This window comes from Dissoconium aciculare (genome assembly GCF_010015565.1).
Source record: "Dissoconium aciculare CBS 342.82 unplaced genomic scaffold K489scaffold_7, whole genome shotgun sequence".
In the NCBI taxonomy this organism is placed as follows: Eukaryota; Fungi; Ascomycota; class Dothideomycetes; order Mycosphaerellales; family Dissoconiaceae; genus Dissoconium; species Dissoconium aciculare.
This window is the reverse complement of record NW_022984957.1, coordinates 472,357-491,550: the sequence shown is the minus strand read 5'-3', so window position 1 is coordinate 491,550 and position 19,194 is coordinate 472,357. Positions and strand designations below refer to the sequence as shown.

General features: G+C 53.4%; 8 protein-coding genes across 8 annotated transcripts; 5 read left to right on the top strand and 3 right to left on the bottom strand.

Moving 5' to 3' along the window:
- The first annotated feature begins 307 nt into the window (after positions 1-307).
- On the top strand, positions 308-1,264 carry K489DRAFT_380810 (uncharacterized protein). Its single transcript, XM_033604961.1, has 2 exons — positions 308-939; positions 1,149-1,264. The coding sequence occupies exons 1-2, from the start codon at positions 394-396 to the stop codon at positions 1,236-1,238; spliced, it is 636 nt and encodes a 211-aa protein (XP_033459112.1). The 5' UTR covers positions 308-393; the 3' UTR covers positions 1,239-1,264.
- A 1,496-nt stretch (positions 1,265-2,760) lies between these two features.
- K489DRAFT_380808 (uncharacterized protein) lies at positions 2,761-4,531 on the top strand. The gene has a single exon (XM_033604960.1). It carries the CDS (start codon positions 2,863-2,865, stop codon positions 4,381-4,383), a length of 1,521 nt encoding a protein of 506 aa, XP_033459111.1. The 5' UTR covers positions 2,761-2,862; the 3' UTR covers positions 4,384-4,531.
- K489DRAFT_380805 (tricarboxylate transport protein, mitochondrial precursor) lies at positions 4,503-6,188 on the bottom strand. Its single transcript, XM_033604959.1, has 3 exons — positions 5,827-6,188; positions 5,633-5,707; positions 4,503-5,395 (listed from the first exon to the last, which is right to left on the bottom strand). The coding sequence occupies exons 1-3, from the start codon at positions 5,839-5,841 to the stop codon at positions 4,577-4,579; spliced, it is 909 nt and encodes a 302-aa protein (XP_033459110.1). The 5' UTR covers positions 5,842-6,188; the 3' UTR covers positions 4,503-4,576.
- Positions 6,189-6,209: 21 nt separating this feature from the next.
- Positions 6,210-8,955, top strand: K489DRAFT_431949 (uncharacterized protein). Its single transcript, XM_033608467.1, has 2 exons — positions 6,210-6,994; positions 7,046-8,955. The coding sequence occupies exons 1-2, from the start codon at positions 6,441-6,443 to the stop codon at positions 8,904-8,906; spliced, it is 2,415 nt and encodes an 804-aa protein (XP_033459109.1). The 5' UTR covers positions 6,210-6,440; the 3' UTR covers positions 8,907-8,955.
- A 298-nt stretch (positions 8,956-9,253) lies between these two features.
- K489DRAFT_339448 (uncharacterized protein) lies at positions 9,254-11,466 on the bottom strand (the record flags this gene model as incomplete). Its single annotated transcript, XM_033602244.1, has 2 exons — positions 10,916-11,466; positions 9,254-10,828 (listed from the first exon to the last, which is right to left on the bottom strand). Coding segments are annotated over exons 1-2 (1,974 nt in total), but the record flags the coding sequence as incomplete, so codon positions are not given.
- Positions 11,467-11,574: 108 nt separating this feature from the next.
- On the bottom strand, positions 11,575-12,980 carry K489DRAFT_370952 (uncharacterized protein; the record flags this gene model as incomplete). Its single annotated transcript, XM_033603201.1, has 5 exons — positions 11,575-11,636; positions 11,728-12,141; positions 12,228-12,458; positions 12,578-12,755; positions 12,882-12,980. The coding sequence occupies 5 exons, from the start codon at positions 12,978-12,980 to the stop codon at positions 11,575-11,577; spliced, it is 984 nt and encodes a 327-aa protein (XP_033459107.1).
- A 793-nt stretch (positions 12,981-13,773) lies between these two features.
- On the top strand, positions 13,774-15,924 carry K489DRAFT_303590 (DNA/RNA polymerase; the record flags this gene model as incomplete). The annotated part of the gene is made up of 1 exon (XM_033600482.1): positions 13,774-15,924. A coding segment is annotated over one exon (2,151 nt), but the record flags the coding sequence as incomplete, so codon positions are not given.
- A 1,911-nt stretch (positions 15,925-17,835) lies between these two features.
- K489DRAFT_320520 (NAD(P)-binding protein) lies at positions 17,836-19,088 on the top strand (the record flags this gene model as incomplete). Its single annotated transcript, XM_033601462.1, has 3 exons — positions 17,836-18,274; positions 18,351-18,846; positions 18,908-19,088. The coding sequence occupies 3 exons, from the start codon at positions 17,836-17,838 to the stop codon at positions 19,086-19,088; spliced, it is 1,116 nt and encodes a 371-aa protein (XP_033459105.1).
- Positions 19,089-19,194: the final 106 nt, after the last annotated feature.

Sequence of the window (19,194 nt, the reverse complement as noted above, 5' to 3'; positions counted from 1 at the left end):
AGGTGTCCGTCTTGGCAATGCATTGAAATCGAACCCTACTCAGAAGTGATAACAAAGTCGTATTGAAAATCTTTGATTCAAATCCATGGATATGCGATGCGTGCGTGGATTCATCGGCTATATTCAGTCTTACAATAAAGGCGAATTATGTTGCGTGCGTGGCTGTGAAAGAAAAGAGCGTCAAGATCCCGAAATTCTGACCGCGATGTGACGCGCTTCACTCGAGAAACACTACGTCATACCCACGCTGCATCGCCATCACGCCTTCCTTCATCGTAAGAATGACACGCTGATATTCTGAATGTAGATCCACTGCTATTGTAAGCTATATTATTACAGCTTGTAGCTTCCATAATATTTAAGTTTCTGGCTCTCATTACCTTTCAATTCCAGATGAAATCATTCGCAAATCCGGCCTCAAGAGCTCTACAGCAACGAGGACTCATCAACTCACGTACTCAATTCGTCAACAACTTCAACCGTGCTTCTACCGCAAAGATGTCTTCCTCCGTAGGCGAGCTCAAGATTGAGAACACCAACATCAAGACTGCTCCTGGTGTCGAGCTTTCCCAATCACAAAAGACTATTGTCGGAAGCGTACTCGACCTCTTCGCTGGCCGGCCTTCTCTTCCCAAGCTCCAACTATGGAAGGATGACGCCGAGTTCACAGACCCCATTACCATCTCAAAAGGCCGCGAAAAGTACTCCGCCCAGTGGTACGGTCTCCAGGCTGCCTTCAGCGAGATTGAGCGCCTGCACCACGAGGTCAAGAGCGCCGGCAACCCCATATCCATTGACATGAAGACCCGCTATGTCATCAAGGGTATCGGCAAGGAACAAACCGTCTCTAGCGTCGTCAACATCTACACCGAGGGCGACAAGATCGTCAAAGTCGAGGACAAATGGGACGGCAAGCTCCCTGACTCTGCTTTCGCTGATGTGAGTTCGCCATTGCAACTGATGAATCCTTTCTGGTGGGCCAAGTATGGCGAAGGCTGGGCTTGGTGGCTTTGGAGCTTCACCTGGGAGACATCTCTTTGGGGGGTGAGGTCCTTCTCTGCGTTTCGCCGACAAGACTCATCGCCTGCCCGCTGTCCTCTGTCGTGTTCAATTTTTTATCGGATTGCTGACTGGTTTTTGCTCAACAGGTTTTCCGCAAGCTGAACGCTTACACCGTTCCGCTGATCGTTGGAGTGCCAAAGAACGCCGAGGAGGACGCCAAGAAGGGCAACCAGTGATGGAGTGAATTTCACCCTCGAACCGCTTGTATCTGTATTCATAGCTACATTTATTAATGAGAATCATGACCACGTGCACGACAGTACAGTTCCGAGCAAACATGTGATTTCTCGCTATCGGCCAAAATCACGACTAATTCCTAGTCCCGGCCGTTACCATAATATCTAGGCTTTCGGGCTGCATAGCGCCATGTGAGCGATCGTAGATCTCGATAGCTCAGATCTATGACAAAGTTTGTGGGTTTGAGCTGGCGCTGGTCGTTGAGCATGTTGCATGCATCGGATTTGGAACCCCACCAGCCGGATACACGGTCAGGCTTCATGTATCGTCGGGCGGCCACGGCACATGAGCTGGAATGATGACACCCACCTGGGTGCTCTTCATGTTCACCCCAGTGAGTGAGATGTGTAGTATAGGTGCCGTTACGAAGGAACTTAACATGTGATCCGGAAGCTATGCGCAGTGAAAGGTTCAGAAAAATTGCCTCTCGATTCGCTTGATCTTCTAAGAGAGTCTCTGAAGCTATCGTGAGTACTCTTTTTGTTCAACGCTCCAGATGCGTCGAGCCTCAAGTATGGAGCTTTGGCTCTTCCTCCTCGCGATATCAAATGTGGTTTTGGCACAGAATCAAGCCTACACGTATTACTACACCGTGGCCATCCAGATCTGGTCCACCAACACTAATCCAATGAATGCGGTTCCTGCGCAATGTCCCACGGATCACCCTGTCAGTTGTAGCAACATCCAACAATCGAATTTGTAAGTCGTCCTCATCGATCTATTTGTTCGGAATATGTTGGGCGAAGGGATATTCCTTTCGTCTCCTTCCCCTTCAACAACAGCTGAGATAATCATCATCATAACAGCTGCTGCCCGGCGAACAACTACTGTACCTGGGCCAACAGCGTCGTCTCCTGCTGTCCCTTTGGAGAGACCTGCACAGGAGGTCCAGCCGCGAACGGTGGTAGCTGGCAGCCCCATCCAGCACCAGTCCCGCCGCCAGCGCCAGCGACATTCACAACCACGACGACACTCGTCGCAGCAGGCGGTTATTCAAATCCTACACCAGCGAATCATCCGGGCCAGTATTGTTCGACGTTGACCATGCAAGGCGCAAGTCTTCCCACTGCACGGCAAGGGGATTGTGGGACTATTCTGATTGTCTCGCCGTCGGAAGCTAGGAAACTTTCTTTGGAGTGGAAGGGATTGATTGCATTAGGCGTTGGGATGGTCGTTCTAGTTGGACAGTGGGTGTTTTGAGGGATCTGGAGGGAATTGTATCTCGTCTCGCGCGATCAATTATTAATGATATCGATAGGAATATTCGAGCCTGATCGGTTGGAAATGTCCAGAGAGCGAAGTCAATTATGAGATCTGGGCAACAACTAACCCTAAGATCGTGCCCGCGGGCCCGAGCAGCCCAAGTGTTTTGCGCACGCGCTCATGACGTAGTCCGCGCTCATGGGCCACTTCTAACGACCTGAGATCGAGGATTGAGAATCGTCTCTCTTTGTTGCATACAAATACCTCAACGCACTGAAGATTCGATCATGTTTCCGTCGTAGCAATTGCATTTTTCTCCCTCTAAGTCCTGAGTTGTCGCAATAATAGATCGAAGGGAAGATGGAGCAAGTTCTGACGCGTTGGTTCTCGTCAGTCCGGCCAGTCGCACACTCGAGCTGTCTAAGGCCTGGACTGCATCTCGATGCTGCTCGTTCCGCAAGACCCTCACGATACTTGAGCAACAGAAGGGTATTTTCGTCTAGCCACTATTGCAGATCAATCGCACCCGATAAGAAACCCTACGACACGAAGGGTGCACCAGACAGTCATTACTCTCAGCCGGCCGCCGAAGTCTCTCAAAATGTTACCCAAGCCGAGAAAGATCACTTCTCACGAGTCGAGAGGGAAAGCAAAGAACTACAGACCCGCTCACCGTGGACCCGAGAAGGCAGCGACGTTCCGCCCGTGGCTCGCTCTCCAGATGCACGACCAATGACCAAAGGCAAACTGCTTACCACACCCAGCAGAATGCTCAAGCTCGTCCTCCCCATCACGACCGACGTTGATCAGGATCCCAAGGACGCGGAACCGCTGGCCTTACTCGTCCATCCACAACAGCCGCTTAGCTATCTTGAGAGATTAATACAAGCCGAGCTTCCCATGGTGTGGGACGAGAAGAAAGATCGAGAACGCGCACCAAACGTATACTTCCGTGCTGAAGATAGCGCAGAGGACGACGAATCGCGTGATCAAGAATCCGTTTTGCAAGATCGTCAGACTAAAACCGAAGAACAATACAAATTAGAAAACGCGGAAGAGACCATCATCGGCGGTAAAAACGAACGAACTGGTAAGATCAGCGGCGGCAAGAAGGACGTCCCTTCATCGACCAAGAACTCATCAAATTCCAACGAAAACATGCCAGTCGATGACCAGAACCCCACCTTTGTCCGCTGGAGCCCTTCTACTGAAATCGGCGATTTTATTCGGGACGCCGCCCGTGGAAAGGAGTTTGCCGTGGACATCGAAGGCGCAGCAGCTCCCATTTTCGTCGGGGTCCCATCTTTTGCCGATCGGACGTACTACCTCCGCATGCGGCTACGTAAGATCGCCGGTAGGATCTCGAGCTTGGCCGACGTGAAGAAGGAGTGCGATGACCTAGCACATCGCGCCGCCAAGACGGTCGCCCGTGGAGGTTTCCTCGGGCTACTCAGCTGGTGGGGTGGTGTCTACTACTGCACCTTCATGCGGCCAGATCTTGGATGGGACGTCATGGAGCCGGTGACATATCTGGTGGGCTTGAGTGGTCTGATTGGTGGTTATCTCTGGTTCTTATATCACAACCGCGAAGCCAGCTATCGTAATGCGATGCATGTGACCATCAGTCGGCGACAGAGCATGCTCTACGAGCGAAAGGGCTTTAATGTTGCTGCTTGGGAGTCGCTTATCGAAGAAGGCAATCGCTTGCGGCGAGAGATCAAACTGGTCGCAGATGAGTATGATGTTGAGTGGGATGAGACGGCGGACGAAGGCGATGCCAAGGTCCGAGAGGCGCTTCGCAAAGAGAGGCAGAAGCAAGAAGGGAAATGTCAAGAGGGCGACGAGGACAAGGGAGATGATAAAGAGGAGGGTGGAAAGTAGAGATCCTATGGTTGGAGGCTGAAGTTAGACCTGCATATCTTCTATACTGTTCGCATTTGATAGCGTTGAGCGATGGTTGGCTAGCATTGAGAGGTTTCATTCCGGTCATCTTGTTTGTACAGCAGTATTCATTCTTTTCTGAGCTTCTCTTCAACCTCTAATGTTCGATCGTGTGACGAATCTATATCTTGATCTATTCTTTCAACAGCGCATCCTTCTCAACCACCACCCTCATCATCGGGGCAACAATCGCCAAAGCCCACTCATACGACGTGAAGAGGATACCACCGCTCATGACCGTCCGGCCCAACCTCATCGTCGTCCCCCTCCAAAAGCCCTTGATTCCATACTCCTTCATAATCCCCACAAAAGCCTCTGCTGTACTCGCGCCTTTCGCGCTCTGACATCGCGTCTTGATCATATCAAACGGCTGCGTCGTCAACGTCGTCACCGTCCCCGCGATGCAGCCATTCAAGAAACTCGACGCAGTAGTCGCCTGAACCCCGCGCGCCTTTTCCATGTCCTTGAGCACGTTGTATGTGCCCATCCGCATGGCCGTCGCGCCCGCTTGCTTCAGCATCGTCCCTGCCAGGCCCCGATACAGACCCTTGATGCCGTGTTCGGCGAGAATCGCCCGACAGCAGTCCATCGCCCCCGTGAACCTTTTCGCTCCTCTCGCATCGTCGATGAGTGCCGTCTTGATCCGTTCTGAAGGCGTCACGGCCGTGAGCGCAGCGACGACTCCACTGGCCATACCCGCGGCTAAACTCCGCAAGGGGCTCAGACGCCCGGTCTCGCGGTCTTTGAAGGTTGACTTGATGCTGTCGAAGGAGAGAAAGCGGACGGCGTCTTTGCCGATGGACCCGACGACTAGAGGGCCCACGCCTTTGTAGAGCGCCCGGAGCCCTTCTGTCTTGTAGACGTTGTGGACGACGGCGAAGGGATTTTTGGGCGTGGGAATGTTCTGAGCGGTTTTTAATTGCGCTATTGTCTTGCCGTATTCAAATGGATACTTTGTTGAGAGATTTTTGTGATTAGCTCGTGGTCATCTTTTCCGACGAGGTGGAGTTAAGCTGGAATTGATCCGCGACAAGCTCTGGCGCGCCGTCGACGTTGTATCTCAGAAGCAACCCGGTTGTTTTTTGAGCCAGATATTGGGTCTTGGTATCTTGTTCGGATTGCCCTTGTGTATCGTTGTCGGAGGCTTCTCGAGTGTGATGCTGAAACGCAAAATTCGGAATTCACATACCGTCACGAATCCCTCAACTGCGCCTGCGATACCTCCAGCGACCAACGATGCTGCCCACGGTGCATCTGCATGATCCTATCGAAAGTCTGAGTCAAATTTCTGGGATTTTCTTCTGCTATCGTGGCATTGCGATAATTATTCAATTTTCCGGAGAAGCGCCTCCAGAAGAATGGAAAGGGGCCTGCCTGACTTACACCTCCAGCCACCATGATTACTGGGATCGCAATCCAACTCAATCGAAAGGTTCACGAGCAAACGAAAACAATGCGCTTGTAGGATATTCTAAGTGCTGAACAAATCCCAAAAATCCATGTCGATTTGAGCGTGTCAATGCACTGCGCCGAACACGGCGTCATAGCGTGTCGTTGTGTTGTGTGCTCTGTGCGAGCAGACGCCAAATCCTTTAGCCGGACACTTGTCCAGCGAGTCCAAACACACCGTTTGCGCAGCGGAGGACCTCACCCTGAAGCGGCTGTTTTGATTTATGTACCGACATGTGATTGCCATCTGCCGAAGTATCACGATTTATATTGAGGGCAAGACTTGTGCATTCGCCACGACTCAAGCTGGGCCATAGGTAGAATGGGCAGTTTCTCCATCAAAGCAGGAATATATATATTTCGCATCTATATGGAGACTCCCGATGAGCAAGTTTCCTCCCCACGCCCCGAACCGGAAACTTAATTTCCACGTGGGCATGGCTCGAGATTCAACTCTTTGTGGTGATCGAACATCACGCTTACAATTGCAAGCGCTGTGACTGCCTACCGAGCGAAGCAGGGAAGGTCGATCGCGCTGACAGCTCGTGATGAGAATCCACGGATCACAATTGACGACATCTTCACTGCTGCTGTTGGCTTTTGCCAACGTAGCGTGCGGATATGGCATAGATGAGAATCGTCGAGTCAACCACGGTCTCATCGGCTTCGGAATCCCCTTTCTTGAGCCATCTTGCGCATTCGCATGTCGATACAACCTGTACGGTAATCGTCTAGCTTGCTCGACCGCCACTGCAAACGACGCAGAATGGGAGACCTCGACGGACTGTAGGGCTGGGAATGAGCCGTATCTTTTATCACTGGCAGCGTGTTTGCAGGAGTACTGCAATGGAACCGAAATCTGGACTCTCGAGCGCTTTTGGGCCGAAGATGCAGCAAGTGATACGCGGAAGCAACGAGAGCCTGAATTGAGCTATGGATCGAGTCTCAATCGACTTGGCGTTGTACTCAATAGTTCGTGGAGCAAGGCAGAGGTTCATGGTTCGCTTCTGAGTCCACAAAGGGTGGCTTTTGCGGATTGGCATGTGGCTATCACCTCCCTGCAAGACGATGCATATGTCGAAAGACATCACGCAAGAGCCGGGTAAGCTTTGCAGTCAATCGCCGCCGGATGAAACTCGCTAACTTACTGCAGTATTATTTTGATCTTGACCGTTGTCCTGTTGCCTTTTATACTCGCCTTTTGGCGTGTCTTGCCACTGCCACGAGCCTTGCGACGAAAACTCGTCGCTCATTTCGGTCATTCGGCATTGTTTGGCCGAAGACACGCAGTTCCCTTTCCACGCGATCTCGGCATCATTCCTACTCGTGGACAAGCGATTTTCATCTCTACTCTGATCGTTCTCAACCTCGTCCTCTTATTCACAGGGTATCATGCATCAGAACCCAACACCCACAATGTCTCTGCAGGACGCCGCATGCGTGGCTACGTTGCCAACCGTGCGGGCAATCTCGCATTTGCAAACTTCTCGATAATGGTGCTCTGCTCGAGTCGGAATAATCTCTTTGTCCGGCTTACCAAATTCTCCTACAGCACAATGCTCCTATTCCACAGGTGGAGTGCGTACCTTTGTACAGCGCATGCGTCGGTACATACCGTCATTTACATCATCAACCACATCAATCTGCTTCCGAAGAAATTTGGGCAGGCGTATTGGAACTGGGGAGTCGGAGCCGCTACATTGATGCTGTTGATCCTACCGTTGTCAACACTGCCTGTTCGAAAGAGAGCCTATGAACTCTTCCTTGCCAGCCACAACATGATGGCGGCCGGGGTCTTTATCGCTTGTTACTACCACATCTACATGAACTACCAACACGAATACGGCTATGAGAATTGGATCTATCTCCCGGCCGTGCTCTGGATTCTAGATCGCGGACTTCGGCTGATGAGACTCGCCCGCAATGGCATCCGCACAGCCACAGTCACACGGCTCGATGATGACTACTTGCGAGTGGATATTCCGAGGGTAGATGTGCAAGGTCACGTCTTTTTGTATTTCCCGACACTCAGGATCTGGCAGACTCATCCGTTCTCTGTCGCGGCTTCCCTGGTTGATGTCTCAACAGAATACAAAATGGATACCCTGAGACGCTCATCACTCGACGAGGAGCTCGCTGCTGCTGCTTCAGAATGGCACACACTCGCGGTCGATGACTCGGACGACGATGAAGAAGAGGATGCCTCAGATGAAGGAGCCACGACTAAGAATGAAAAAGGCAGTCGCATGCCCCTCGTCTCGCGCCAGGCGAGTCGAAACCTCGACAATCGCGCGGCCGACAACGAAATACCAGACCCCGACGAAGCCAACGACGATTCTTCCCTCCTCCCGCCTCCCCACCACGCCAACCCCTCCTCCCATCCTCCCTCCCCAGCACAAACCAAAATAACCATCTCGGGCGCAACCTTCTACGTCCGCCGCCACAGCGGCATCACCGCTCTCCTCTTCCGCCAAAATCTCCGATCCCTCCCCGTCCTCCTCGAGGGGCCCTACAGCCCCCACAGACATATCCCCTCGACGACCCATCTCCTCTGCATCGCCGGCGGAGTAGGAATCACCGGCGCACTACCCGCCTTCACATCTCACGCCGGAGGTCTAATCGCTAGCGGGACGCGCACAGCTTCCAGTAGTTCTTTGTATTGGAGCTGTCGAAGTCCCGCGCTGGTGCAAGATGTCGAGGGGAAATTCCTGGGGCCGTTACAGAGTGCTGCTTCTGCTGCTGTTGGGGCAGATGGCTCGCGGCCTGTGGAAGTCCGGGTCAAGGCGGAGGGAAGGTGGGATGTTGATCGGATTGTGCACGATCGCGCTAGAAGTCTCTTGGAACGAGATGGAGGAGATGTTGTTGTGCTGGTTTGTGGGCCGCCGGGCATGGCGGATGCGGTTAGGAGGGCGGTTGTGAGGGTCAATCTTGGGGTTGGAAAAACGAAATTGAATGATAAGGGTGGGAGTGCAGTGGGTCGGGTCAGGTTGATAGAGGAAGGCTTTTGGTGGTGATTTGGAGTCTTTGTATTCTAGAATATTGTGCAATGCGAACGATTCCACCATCGTGTTGTCTATGCTTGCAGAATTCCTGCGCACGTGTCCGTTTCGCATTGAATGAGCATACGAACCAGTAGGGAAATGGTGACAATTGGTCACTGTGCTACGCCTCTCTGCCATCGTCCACCATCCGCATCCGCCGCATCCATCCATCGCTCGTCCAAACCTCCAAACACCGTCCTTCCCGCGAGCCAACCATCTTTGCCGCCAGCACGAGCGGAAGAAGCATCACCCTTATTAGTCTCTCCAAACGCAATGGGATTCGCCAACGCCACTGCCTGAACCCTTCTCGCATCCCCGACGGAGCGTTGTACGCACAGTTTCATGCCCAGATCCTGCTCGTACATGCTTAAGTTGAGGATATTCGATTCTTGCCCCTGCTGCTCATCCGGTCCAGTGCCGTTTCCACTGCTGCTGCTGCCTAGACCATCGACGGCGCCACGCCACCATAAGTCTTCGCGCGAGACGTGCGGATCCTCAAAATACGCCGTGTCGGGGTGGATATCTGCGACGGCGTGCAGGGCGAGGCTGATTAGCTGGTTCTCTACCCCGGCATAGATATATGGCGAACATGCACTAGCTGCGGCGAGAGTGTAGACACTTGAGTCAATGGCGGCACGTTGACGTGGTTGTTGCCTGCTGCCTCTGCGCACGTTCGAAGAATTCGAAGAAGATGGGCCTGCCGGGCCGCCGCTGTGCTCGCGAAGGAAGAGGTTAAAGCTTCCACCACTGCTTCCGTTTGTGCCATGTGCTGCGCTTTTGCTTCCAACCCGATCGTCTTGAAGAGGTTGCGCGTCGAGATATTCATAGCAACGTGCGCCCATTCGCAAGTCGAATACCTTGAGCAAGTTGTGTCGGCCGGTGCCAGCAAGTAGACGTTCTCGACCGCGGGCGAGCAGACTGTAGATCGGGCTGTCGTTACCGCCCCCACCAGCTGCGTCACTAATCATCTGCTCATGGTCGCGATTTGATCGTAAGTCATGTAGACGAATCAATCCGTCATAAGCGCCAGATAGGAAGACGTCGCCGTTCGAGTTACCGCCAAGGTCAGCGCTACTAGCAGACGATCCTGGAAGCGGGATGATTGTGTATATCGAGGAGAGAAATGGTTTCGAAGTGCCATTCGCTTGTGGGTGAGGCGCATCTAGTTTCGTGTCTTCTTTGTCGCGAGAAATTTGAAAAGTTCGCAGTGGCGACTGTAATAACCTGTCGTTTTGGATCGTGTAAATTTCTATCGGGCTGTGCGAAGGCCCCATTCCCAAGGCCAATACTGTTGGCGAAAGAAATGCGTTGTGCCATATCCGCTTACTGCTTGAGATATTGAGACTGGAAAGACCGTGAACTATGCTGCTGCTGCCGCTGTTCGACACGTCTATTTGATCGAGCGGGTCGATTCGTCCGTCAGCGGAACTTGAATTGGGATTGTAGAGAGCGATCTGCGAGTCGCCAAGTCCAATAGCGAGTAAGGCCGAGCCGTCCAGGTTGTGATGTAAAGAGCTGCTCCGGACCGGAAGATTTGATGTAGAAAATGCTGTAATACTTGCTTTCCCACCCGTTGAGCCTGTTCGAGGTATTTCGATCAAGCGCAAATCGCCATTTGCAGTACCAACCACCAACTTGTCGCTTTCGATCCCCCCCGTATTCCAGTAGTCATCTCCTAGCAGATGTAGTGCGGTGATATCGTCTCTTCCATCTTTTGCATCATTTGGAGTCCAAATGGCAACGTCTTCCTGGTATGAGCCGCCACTAACTTTCCTCCGCCTTGCTCGCAAGCACACAGCAGTACCAGTACTCCACGCGAGTATTTCTGTGCGTTGTCCACCGAAAGCTCCTGTTTCGCGAACGTCAACTCTGGGTACGAATCCCATCGTTTGCTTCTGCTGCTTCTGCTGCTTTCGACGGCTCGGATTGCCAGGCCCCTGCTGAGAATTCACATTCTGCGATCCTTCGGAGAATATTCTGACGCGAGGTTTCGATGCAGTTTTCTTGACGTCTCCATCCAGCCCAAAGTCCGTGGAAGGGACTGCAATAGACTGGGCTACCAACGCCCGTCGATCCCATGCTCGTGAGGCTGTCGTCAGCGTTCGTGCGAGTCTCCTCCCCTCGCCGGTGCTAGCATGACCCTTGCTCGGCCCATTGAATCGCTGAGAGACCGAAGCGTAAAGGCTTGGAAAGCGTACGCGACTGAAAGTTTTCCAACCCTCATTTTCGACAAAGCCATGCAACGCGCGATTTACTTGGGCGAGGCTCGCGAGAGTGCCGGCAGACGGAACCTGTGCCGTGATTTGAACCCATAGTTCAGGTGGTAGGAATGGGAGGCTTATTGTGGTGCTCGCGTGATCATTTTTATCAATCTTGGACATTGCTCAATAGGGATTTGTTATCGTGGTTTGCTCATCTTTGCGCTTGTATATATATACTCCGGTGCTCGCCGAACAGACAGACGTTCGCTACTATCACAATCTGCTGCAACATTCTGGCGCGTAAAGGTGACTCAGATGCGAGAAGAAGGATTGTGACGTGGATATTTCTCAGACGCACTTGACTTGATCAAGACAATAAGACGATTGCGTGGTGTAAGCCCACAGATTGAAATGATGTCATTTCAGGCTCTGGCTTTGAGTCATGGCGGAGTCATGCCCGATGCGTGCAACTCCTTGAGAAACGCCCTCCTCTCGCAATACACTGGATCGAGATCCCCAAACGCCTTCATAGTCACATCGGATGGAATACATGGATTGCGGTAACTGCTACGGTAGTCGCTTAATCGACTCACAAGGCGACATGTCATTCATCGGGGCTTCGTAAACATCCAGACGATAGCGGCTTTCACAGAGTGCCATTGAGCTTGCCCAACACAGAGTTACTAGCCGCCTCCGCATTCTCCTTAGTATAATATCCCAAGTGGGCGAAGAGGTTAACTTGTTCTTGCACCAAGAACCCTCAGAATTTGCGCAGAAGTCATCAATCTTGTTGCTGTAGTATCGCCAGTCCACCTCAGCAGAGCCGTTTCGTGGGTACGCCTGTGGACCGTTCTTGGGTGATGATTCACTGGAGAGACGACGAATGTATCCTATACGTAAGAAGCGTTTAACCAACCGAGTCTGTGAGGCATGGCTTGTCCGATACCTCGCCTTCAAGACCCAAACCTGAATACAGTTCAAATCGCCGAATTGAAGGATCGCGAAGACTGTTCGGAAGCATTACAAGTCAGCGAAGTCAGAACGTGGATGTACAAAACTCACCTTCCGAAATTTGAATAAAGCCTAAACTTACTGCTATCTCCAATCTCACTATCCAACGCCGCATGACCTGCTCCAGTCGATCCAAAGATGGGAACATAAGCCGGGCCTCCAGCCAGAGCACTGCCTGACACGATAGCACCCTGAGAGTAGCCCATCAGGACAATCTTGTTCTTCGGGCATGCCGCATGGTAGCTGGTAGTCAATCTTTGTGCATCCGCGACGCCGATGGAACCGACTTGCTGACATCGGTATCCTCCGGGTACTGCACAACAATAGCCCGAGAATTTGGGATCTTGGCCAAGATGGCTTCACGACGGGCGCTTGGAAGCCATAGCTGGTAATTCCGCCGCCCTCGAGAAATTCCAAAGGACCGTGGGCTACCACGACGTAAACGCCCGAGTAGCAGGTCGATTTGAGAGTCGGCGTCGGAGGTAGCGCTGAAGCGCGGGATGGCAGGATAGTCGCTTGAATGAGCACTCCTGGGAGGAGCTGAATTCAGAGAGGGGATATCATGATGGTGAGGTGAAGAAGCTTGTTGATTCGAAGGGCACGTAAAGACCTAAGCAGTGCAGAGGTGAAGAGGCTCGCCATTTATCATCTAACAATTCGTCGACATTTTCCCCACTTCGTGTTCCTTTCCACTGTATCAATTAGCTGATCTGCAAGGATTCAGCTCCCTCGACACGTTTAACGATCTGCTGGCGCCAGATTTGGATCTAGATCTGCCACTATTTGTATGCAAGTTTGTGCCCGGCAGAGTACCCATGTAGCCAACGTCCACCATGTCGTTTTCGACAAACTCACCAGTGTCACTAGTATTGTTGGCTGCGACCGGCGGCTACGATGTTTTATGGAGGCAGTCCATAGTGATACGCGCACAGTCAAGGTTGCTTTCAATGTCCATTCTTCCACTCTTCTCCGATCTCGCCAATACAACGCGCCCAGCCGCTCTACCTGTGCCGGTGTATATCATACGTACAGCTGGAGCAACAGAAATACATCATCCTCATCCTCCCATGGTGCTTTGTTCTCCGTTTTCAAGTGCTTTACGCAACATGTTCAGGTACACATGTATCATGGAGAAGCCGTGCACGTCGTTTATCGATCCCTGTCAAACAGATGCAATGCACCGAGGCTGGCGAAGTTCCAGCAACTGCATGCTTCGTCCGGGGACGACTTTTCGAAGTTGAAGGTTCCAACGCCCTCTGCACATTTCCGAAACTAGCTTGTCCGGCGTATTTGGCGCTGGGGTGATCATTGTAGTAGACGTACATTGCTTTCATACCGCTTGTCCGCAGAGATAATTCTCGTGATGCTGTACTGTAGATGTTGACCATTCGCGTGACGTCATTCACTCTACGCGTCCTCGACCAGCCAAGTTGATCAATGTTGACGCGATTGTCGTTCGTGGGGTAAACTTCGATGTCGCCAACACTGTTCGACGGCAAGGACGATCACCACGAGAGCACACACGATGTAATAACATCACTAAAGGGCATCACTATGCATTCAAGAATACCAACATCACGAACATACCCATCATGGCTTCAACGCAACCGCTGCCCTCCACCGCTGCGCCGCGAAGCAAATTCACCTACCGAGATCTATCCGCCATGGCAAGATATGCGATCACTTCTCCATTGCGGGTCATCAGTCTGATCGACCTGGATGCATTCTACGCGCAATGCGAGACTGTCCGGCTTGGGCTTGATCCCAGTATTCCTCTCGCCGTGCAACAGTGGCAAGGTCTCATCGCTCTGAACTACCCTAGTCGAGCCTTTGGTCTGAACCGACACGTCACCGTCGCCGAGGCGAAAGAGAAATGTCCCGAGCTGGTCTGTCAGCACGTCGCGACGTGGAAGGAGGGCGATACGAAGTGGAGCTATTCGGAGGATGCTTGGCGAGAGATTGCGATCCGCAAGGTCAGCCTGGATCCATACCGGATGGAGTCGAGGAAGATTCTGGCTGTTGTGAAGGAGTCTCTGCCGGCGGATAAGCAGCGTGTGGAGAAGGCGAGTGTCGACGAGATGTTCATGGATCTTTCGGCGCATGTGCATGGTCTTTTGTTGGAGAGATACCCTGAGCTGCGAGGTCCGCCGCCATACGATGATCCCACGGAGCGACTTCCCAGGCCGTCATCTACTGCGCTGGATTGGGCGGCGGATGGACTGATTGATTTGGATACTTCGCAATCTGAAGAAGATGATCCGGATTGGGATGATGTGGCTCTGATGATCGCGTCGGAGATTGTGCGAGATGTGCGCGCGAAGATCTATGAGAAGCTGCGATACACATGTTCCGCCGGGCTGAGTCGTAATAAAATGCTGGCGAAACTGGGAGCAGGTCATAAAAAGCCCAATGGCCAGACGATCATTCGCAATCGCGCGGTTCAGCAATTTCTCTCGGGGTACAAGTTCACCAAAATTCGAAACCTTGGCGGCAAGCTGGGAGATGAAGTCGTCGCCGCTTTCAATACCGACATTGTCTCCGATCTTCTACCGGTGCCTGTGGAGCAGCTGAAAAAGCGGCTTGGCGATGATACCGGGACGTGGGTGTATAACATCATCCGCGGCGAGGACCACAGCGAAGTCAATCCCCGCACGCAGATCAAATCCATGTTGTCAGCGAAGTCCTTCCGGCCATCTATCAACACTCTCGAAGCCGCGGTGAAATGGATTCGAATTTTTGTCGCGGACATCTTCGGCCGTCTGGTAGAGGAGGGTGTACTAGAACACAAGCGTCGACCTCGGACCATCGTCCTCCATCACCGACAAGGTGCGCAGACTCGGAGCAAGGGTGGACCGATTCCTCTGGCAAAGACAATCACCGAGGAGCTCTTATTCGACCTCGCGAAGAACCTTCTAGCACAGGTCGTCGGCGACGGACGGGCCTGGCCATGTGCAAACCTGTCCCTCTCGGTGGGAGGCTTCGAGGAAGGCATTACCGGAAACAAGGGCATAGGAGGGTTTCTGGTCCGTGGTGATGAAGCCAAGGCCCTCATGACATCGAGCCTTGCGCGAGAGGATTCGGGAGAGCGCGCATACGCGATGAGCTCTAGTTCTGCGAACAAGCGACGCAAGATTGGAGCTACTCCGGGCATCGCACACTTCTTCGGGGCGCCGCAGCAACGGCATGACGGCGCTGAAGAGTCGAAGACGGGAGACGAGGCCAATCCGCTGCTCGACGGGGAACACGATGACGAGGCAGTCTGTGCGTTTCACGATCTCGACGAATCTGCCACGAACACAGGAATAGTAGGAGAAGAACGAGGCCTCGAAGATCCATTTAGCCCACCGACCTCCGCCCAACAACGCCGCGATACTCTTCCACTACACAGAGATCCTCCCGACCGCCCAGCTCCTCCCCGCTCACCCTACTTTGCCACTTCCACTTCCTCGCCATCACCATCTACTCCTCCTGCTCCTCCTCCTCCGCGCACCACGAACCCCTCAGACATTGCCTCCGCCTCCACCTCCAGATTTCCGCCCTGTCCACGCTGCAACCGACCGATCCCTCCGGCCGAACAAGCCGAACACGACGACTTCCATTTCGCGCAAGACCTCCAAGACGCGACAAGCCCGGCTCGGCCTCCGCCGAAACCTATCCCTCCCCCTCTCGCCACGGCGGCGACGGGCAGCAGCGGCGGTTCGGCGCCGAGGGGTCGAGGGAGACCGCCGGCGAGCGCGGGAGGTCCGGAGAAGGGGCAGAAGAGGTTGGCCTTTGGGTGATGGGGTGATGATTGTATGAGGGATGGATGGATGGATGGATGGATGGATGGATGGATGTAGATGTCAAAGTACCGTGTAGAGATGGGGAGTCGGGATGAAAAATCCATTTGGCCCATGATATGATCCGTGCCACGTCCGGATTCTGCGAGACCATCATCACGATAGCGTATTGCATATGAATGTTCCCGAATGATCGTCGCTTTGGCCTGGGAATGAATCCCCCACGACGACACAAGAGAGACCTACCTACCGCGCATCGACGTGCCTCTTGACTTTCTCCCGCAGATCCGGAGGAGGAAACTCGCATCATCACGATCAACTGTTTGTTGACTGTATCACCCATACAGCCATGCATGCACCACGCACCGCACAAAAGTCCCGCGATTTGCCAAGCAGAAAGGAGACGCGAGATGGACATATACACCGGGTCGGTTGACGCGGCGTGGTGTGAAGAATGAGGATACAGTCAATACTCCTGTACAGTACCTGGTAGATAATGATCATAATAAGGGAGGAGAGGAGGCGCCACGTGGGGAGTACAGTGGTCGTCAGCGTCCAGGAAAGAGATCTTCGCCTCCAGGGCTGTTTGTTCCAACCGTCCCACGGGCCGATCTGCCGCCTGGTGGGTCGGAAAGGGGTCCTCGCGATGGCTGGTGGCCCGGATATTCGATGGGATGGCCGTTGTGTGGACCGTGGTGGCGTCCGTGCCGTGTGGTTTCCCTCGCGTCCCTGGGCTCGTTCGGGCGGACAGATTGGCAGGGACGCGGGCGTGTGGGGGGGGGGGAGACAATCTCATTGAGGCTGAAAATTATTTCATGAATCCCTCTCGACACCGACAGCGTCTCTCATCTGCTCTGTCGAGACTGTCTCTCTCGCTCGGGTATACACGATCAGTCGCTGTTGTTGTGACAGCTGGAGTCGACACTTGGCGGTGGAAAGAGTGGACGTCAAGAGTTTTGAGACTATCCCCTGTGGGTATGTCCTACGAAAGACAATCCACAGACACGATTGTACTGTAGCACTGTCCACACGTACGGGTGTCAGGCATTTTGCCCGCCCGCCAATGCCCGAGTGCAACCATCGCACCCCTACCGAAATGATCGCCACGGACTTACCACTGAGACGCGGGCAGAGGGGAGAGGGAGAGAGGGTGAGAGAGGGAGAGAGACGCGGTGGCGTGGTGGTCCGCTCTCCGCCAGTCTGATCTGTCTGTTTCGTCGCTTACAGCCCTGTGAAGTCCAGATACAGTATCAAATCCATATTAGCAGGAGGTCTTCGCCCTTTGCTTGACTCGAGGTCATCCCTTATCGAACACTGTTGCAGCCTCTTCCTAGGTAATGAATGAATGAATAAATCACCACATCGGCTGGTTGCATGTATACTACTGTACTGTCGTCGCGTTGGTTATTGGCAATCCCCATCGCGATGCTCAACCGGAAGATCTTCTGCTGCATTGGGTAGAAGTGTGTCTCAACCTGGTGTGAGCCCTGAAATTGTGGAGAGCTCAAACTCAAAGCTGCCAACGGAAGGCGACGTCATACCAACAAAGCTCAGCTCAGTTCAACAGCAATCATTATTCCCATACTGTAGAGAAGATTTCGTTCTCACTTACATTGATCTCACGATCGAGCATAACCCTCCCTCTTCCCTCGACCATCCTCTGAAGAAGAGGATACACAGTCACTCGTATACGACAGGTATGTGGATATGGACACATGTTCTGCTTAACCTGCATCTCCTCTGAATATGTCACTCTGCGGTGGAAGTTGGGACGCGCGCATATTCATCACACCGCCGTGACGACCACTCTCGCCACAATCAACAACATCTTAATGGGTAGAACAACATCTCCTTACTGACATCTTTCACAGTCAGTCAATCATCATCATCATCATCACCACCACCATCATCATGTTCAAATCCACCATCATCCGCCAGGTCTCGCGAGCCTCCACCACCGCTCCTCGCGTCTCCTCTACCGCCTTCATCACCCGTCAGACCGTCCGCGGTCTCCGGACCACGCCCGCCCGCTTCGACAAGAGCAGCGAGGAGGATGACAACGACCGACACGACGCCTTGACCACGGCAGGCAAGCCGGGCGCATTCGAACACGAAGGGCAATTCTCACGGACGGATAAGACCATCCGCATTGAGCACCCCGAAGAGTCTCAAATGCCCAGCTCGCTGCCTGTCCAAGGTCGTGGCGGTTCACATTATCGGAGAACGTTGGCGACCTTCAGCTTGGAGGGCCGGGTGGGCGTTGTCACCGGAGGAGCTCGTGGTTTGGGTCTGGTCATGGCTCAGGCTCTCGTGGTCAGCGGTGCCGACGTGGCCATCGTTGATTTGAACAGTAAGATTTCGACATGTTTCACTCGGGGATGAGATCCCGTCGTACTTCACACAGAAGCTCACACTTGACTTCACAGAGGAGGAAGCCACCAAGTCCGCCGAGCTGCTCGTCGAGACCTTCCGCAAGGAGAACCCCGACGCTGAGCACGTCCCCACCGTCACCGCACACTACGCCGACGTCTCCTCGCCAGACTCGGTCAACGAGTCCATCAGCGAGATCATCGGCAAGCACGGCAAGATTGACCACCTGGTCACCTCGGCCGGGTTCACCGACAACATCGACGCCATCGACTACCCGTACGAGCGCCTGAAGAAGCTCTGGGGCGTCAACGTCGACGGCACTTACCTCTTCTCCACCGCCGTCGCCCGTCACCTCATGGACCGTGGCGTCCCCGGCAGCATCGTCATGATCGGCAGCATGTCCGGCAGCATCGTCAATGTGCCGCAGCCCCAAGCGCCATACAACGCCTCCAAGGCCGCCGTGCGTCACCTCGCCAGCTCCTTCGCCGTCGAATGGGCCCACGCCGGGATCCGTGTCAACTGCATCTCTCCCGGTTACATGTTGACCGCGCTGTAAGTTTTCCCTCTTCCAATTCGAACGAGGATTTTGTACTAATTATACGACCACACACAGCACCAAGAAAATCCTCGACGAGAACCCCGTCCTCGCGGAGAAGTGGACCAGCCTCATCCCTCAGGGTAAGATGGGTCGACCTGAGGATCTGATGGGTGCCGTCACTTTCCTCCTCAGTGACGCTTCCGGCTACGTCACCGGTGCGGATCTCCGTGTCGACGGCGGTTACACCTTGACTTGAAAAGCCTACACGATGGCTGTTTTCTTTTGGGGCGGGGAGTCCTCTTTGCATTTTGTTTTTTTTCTGCCATTGGTGATTTTGTTGATTTCGTCACCACCCTCGAGGA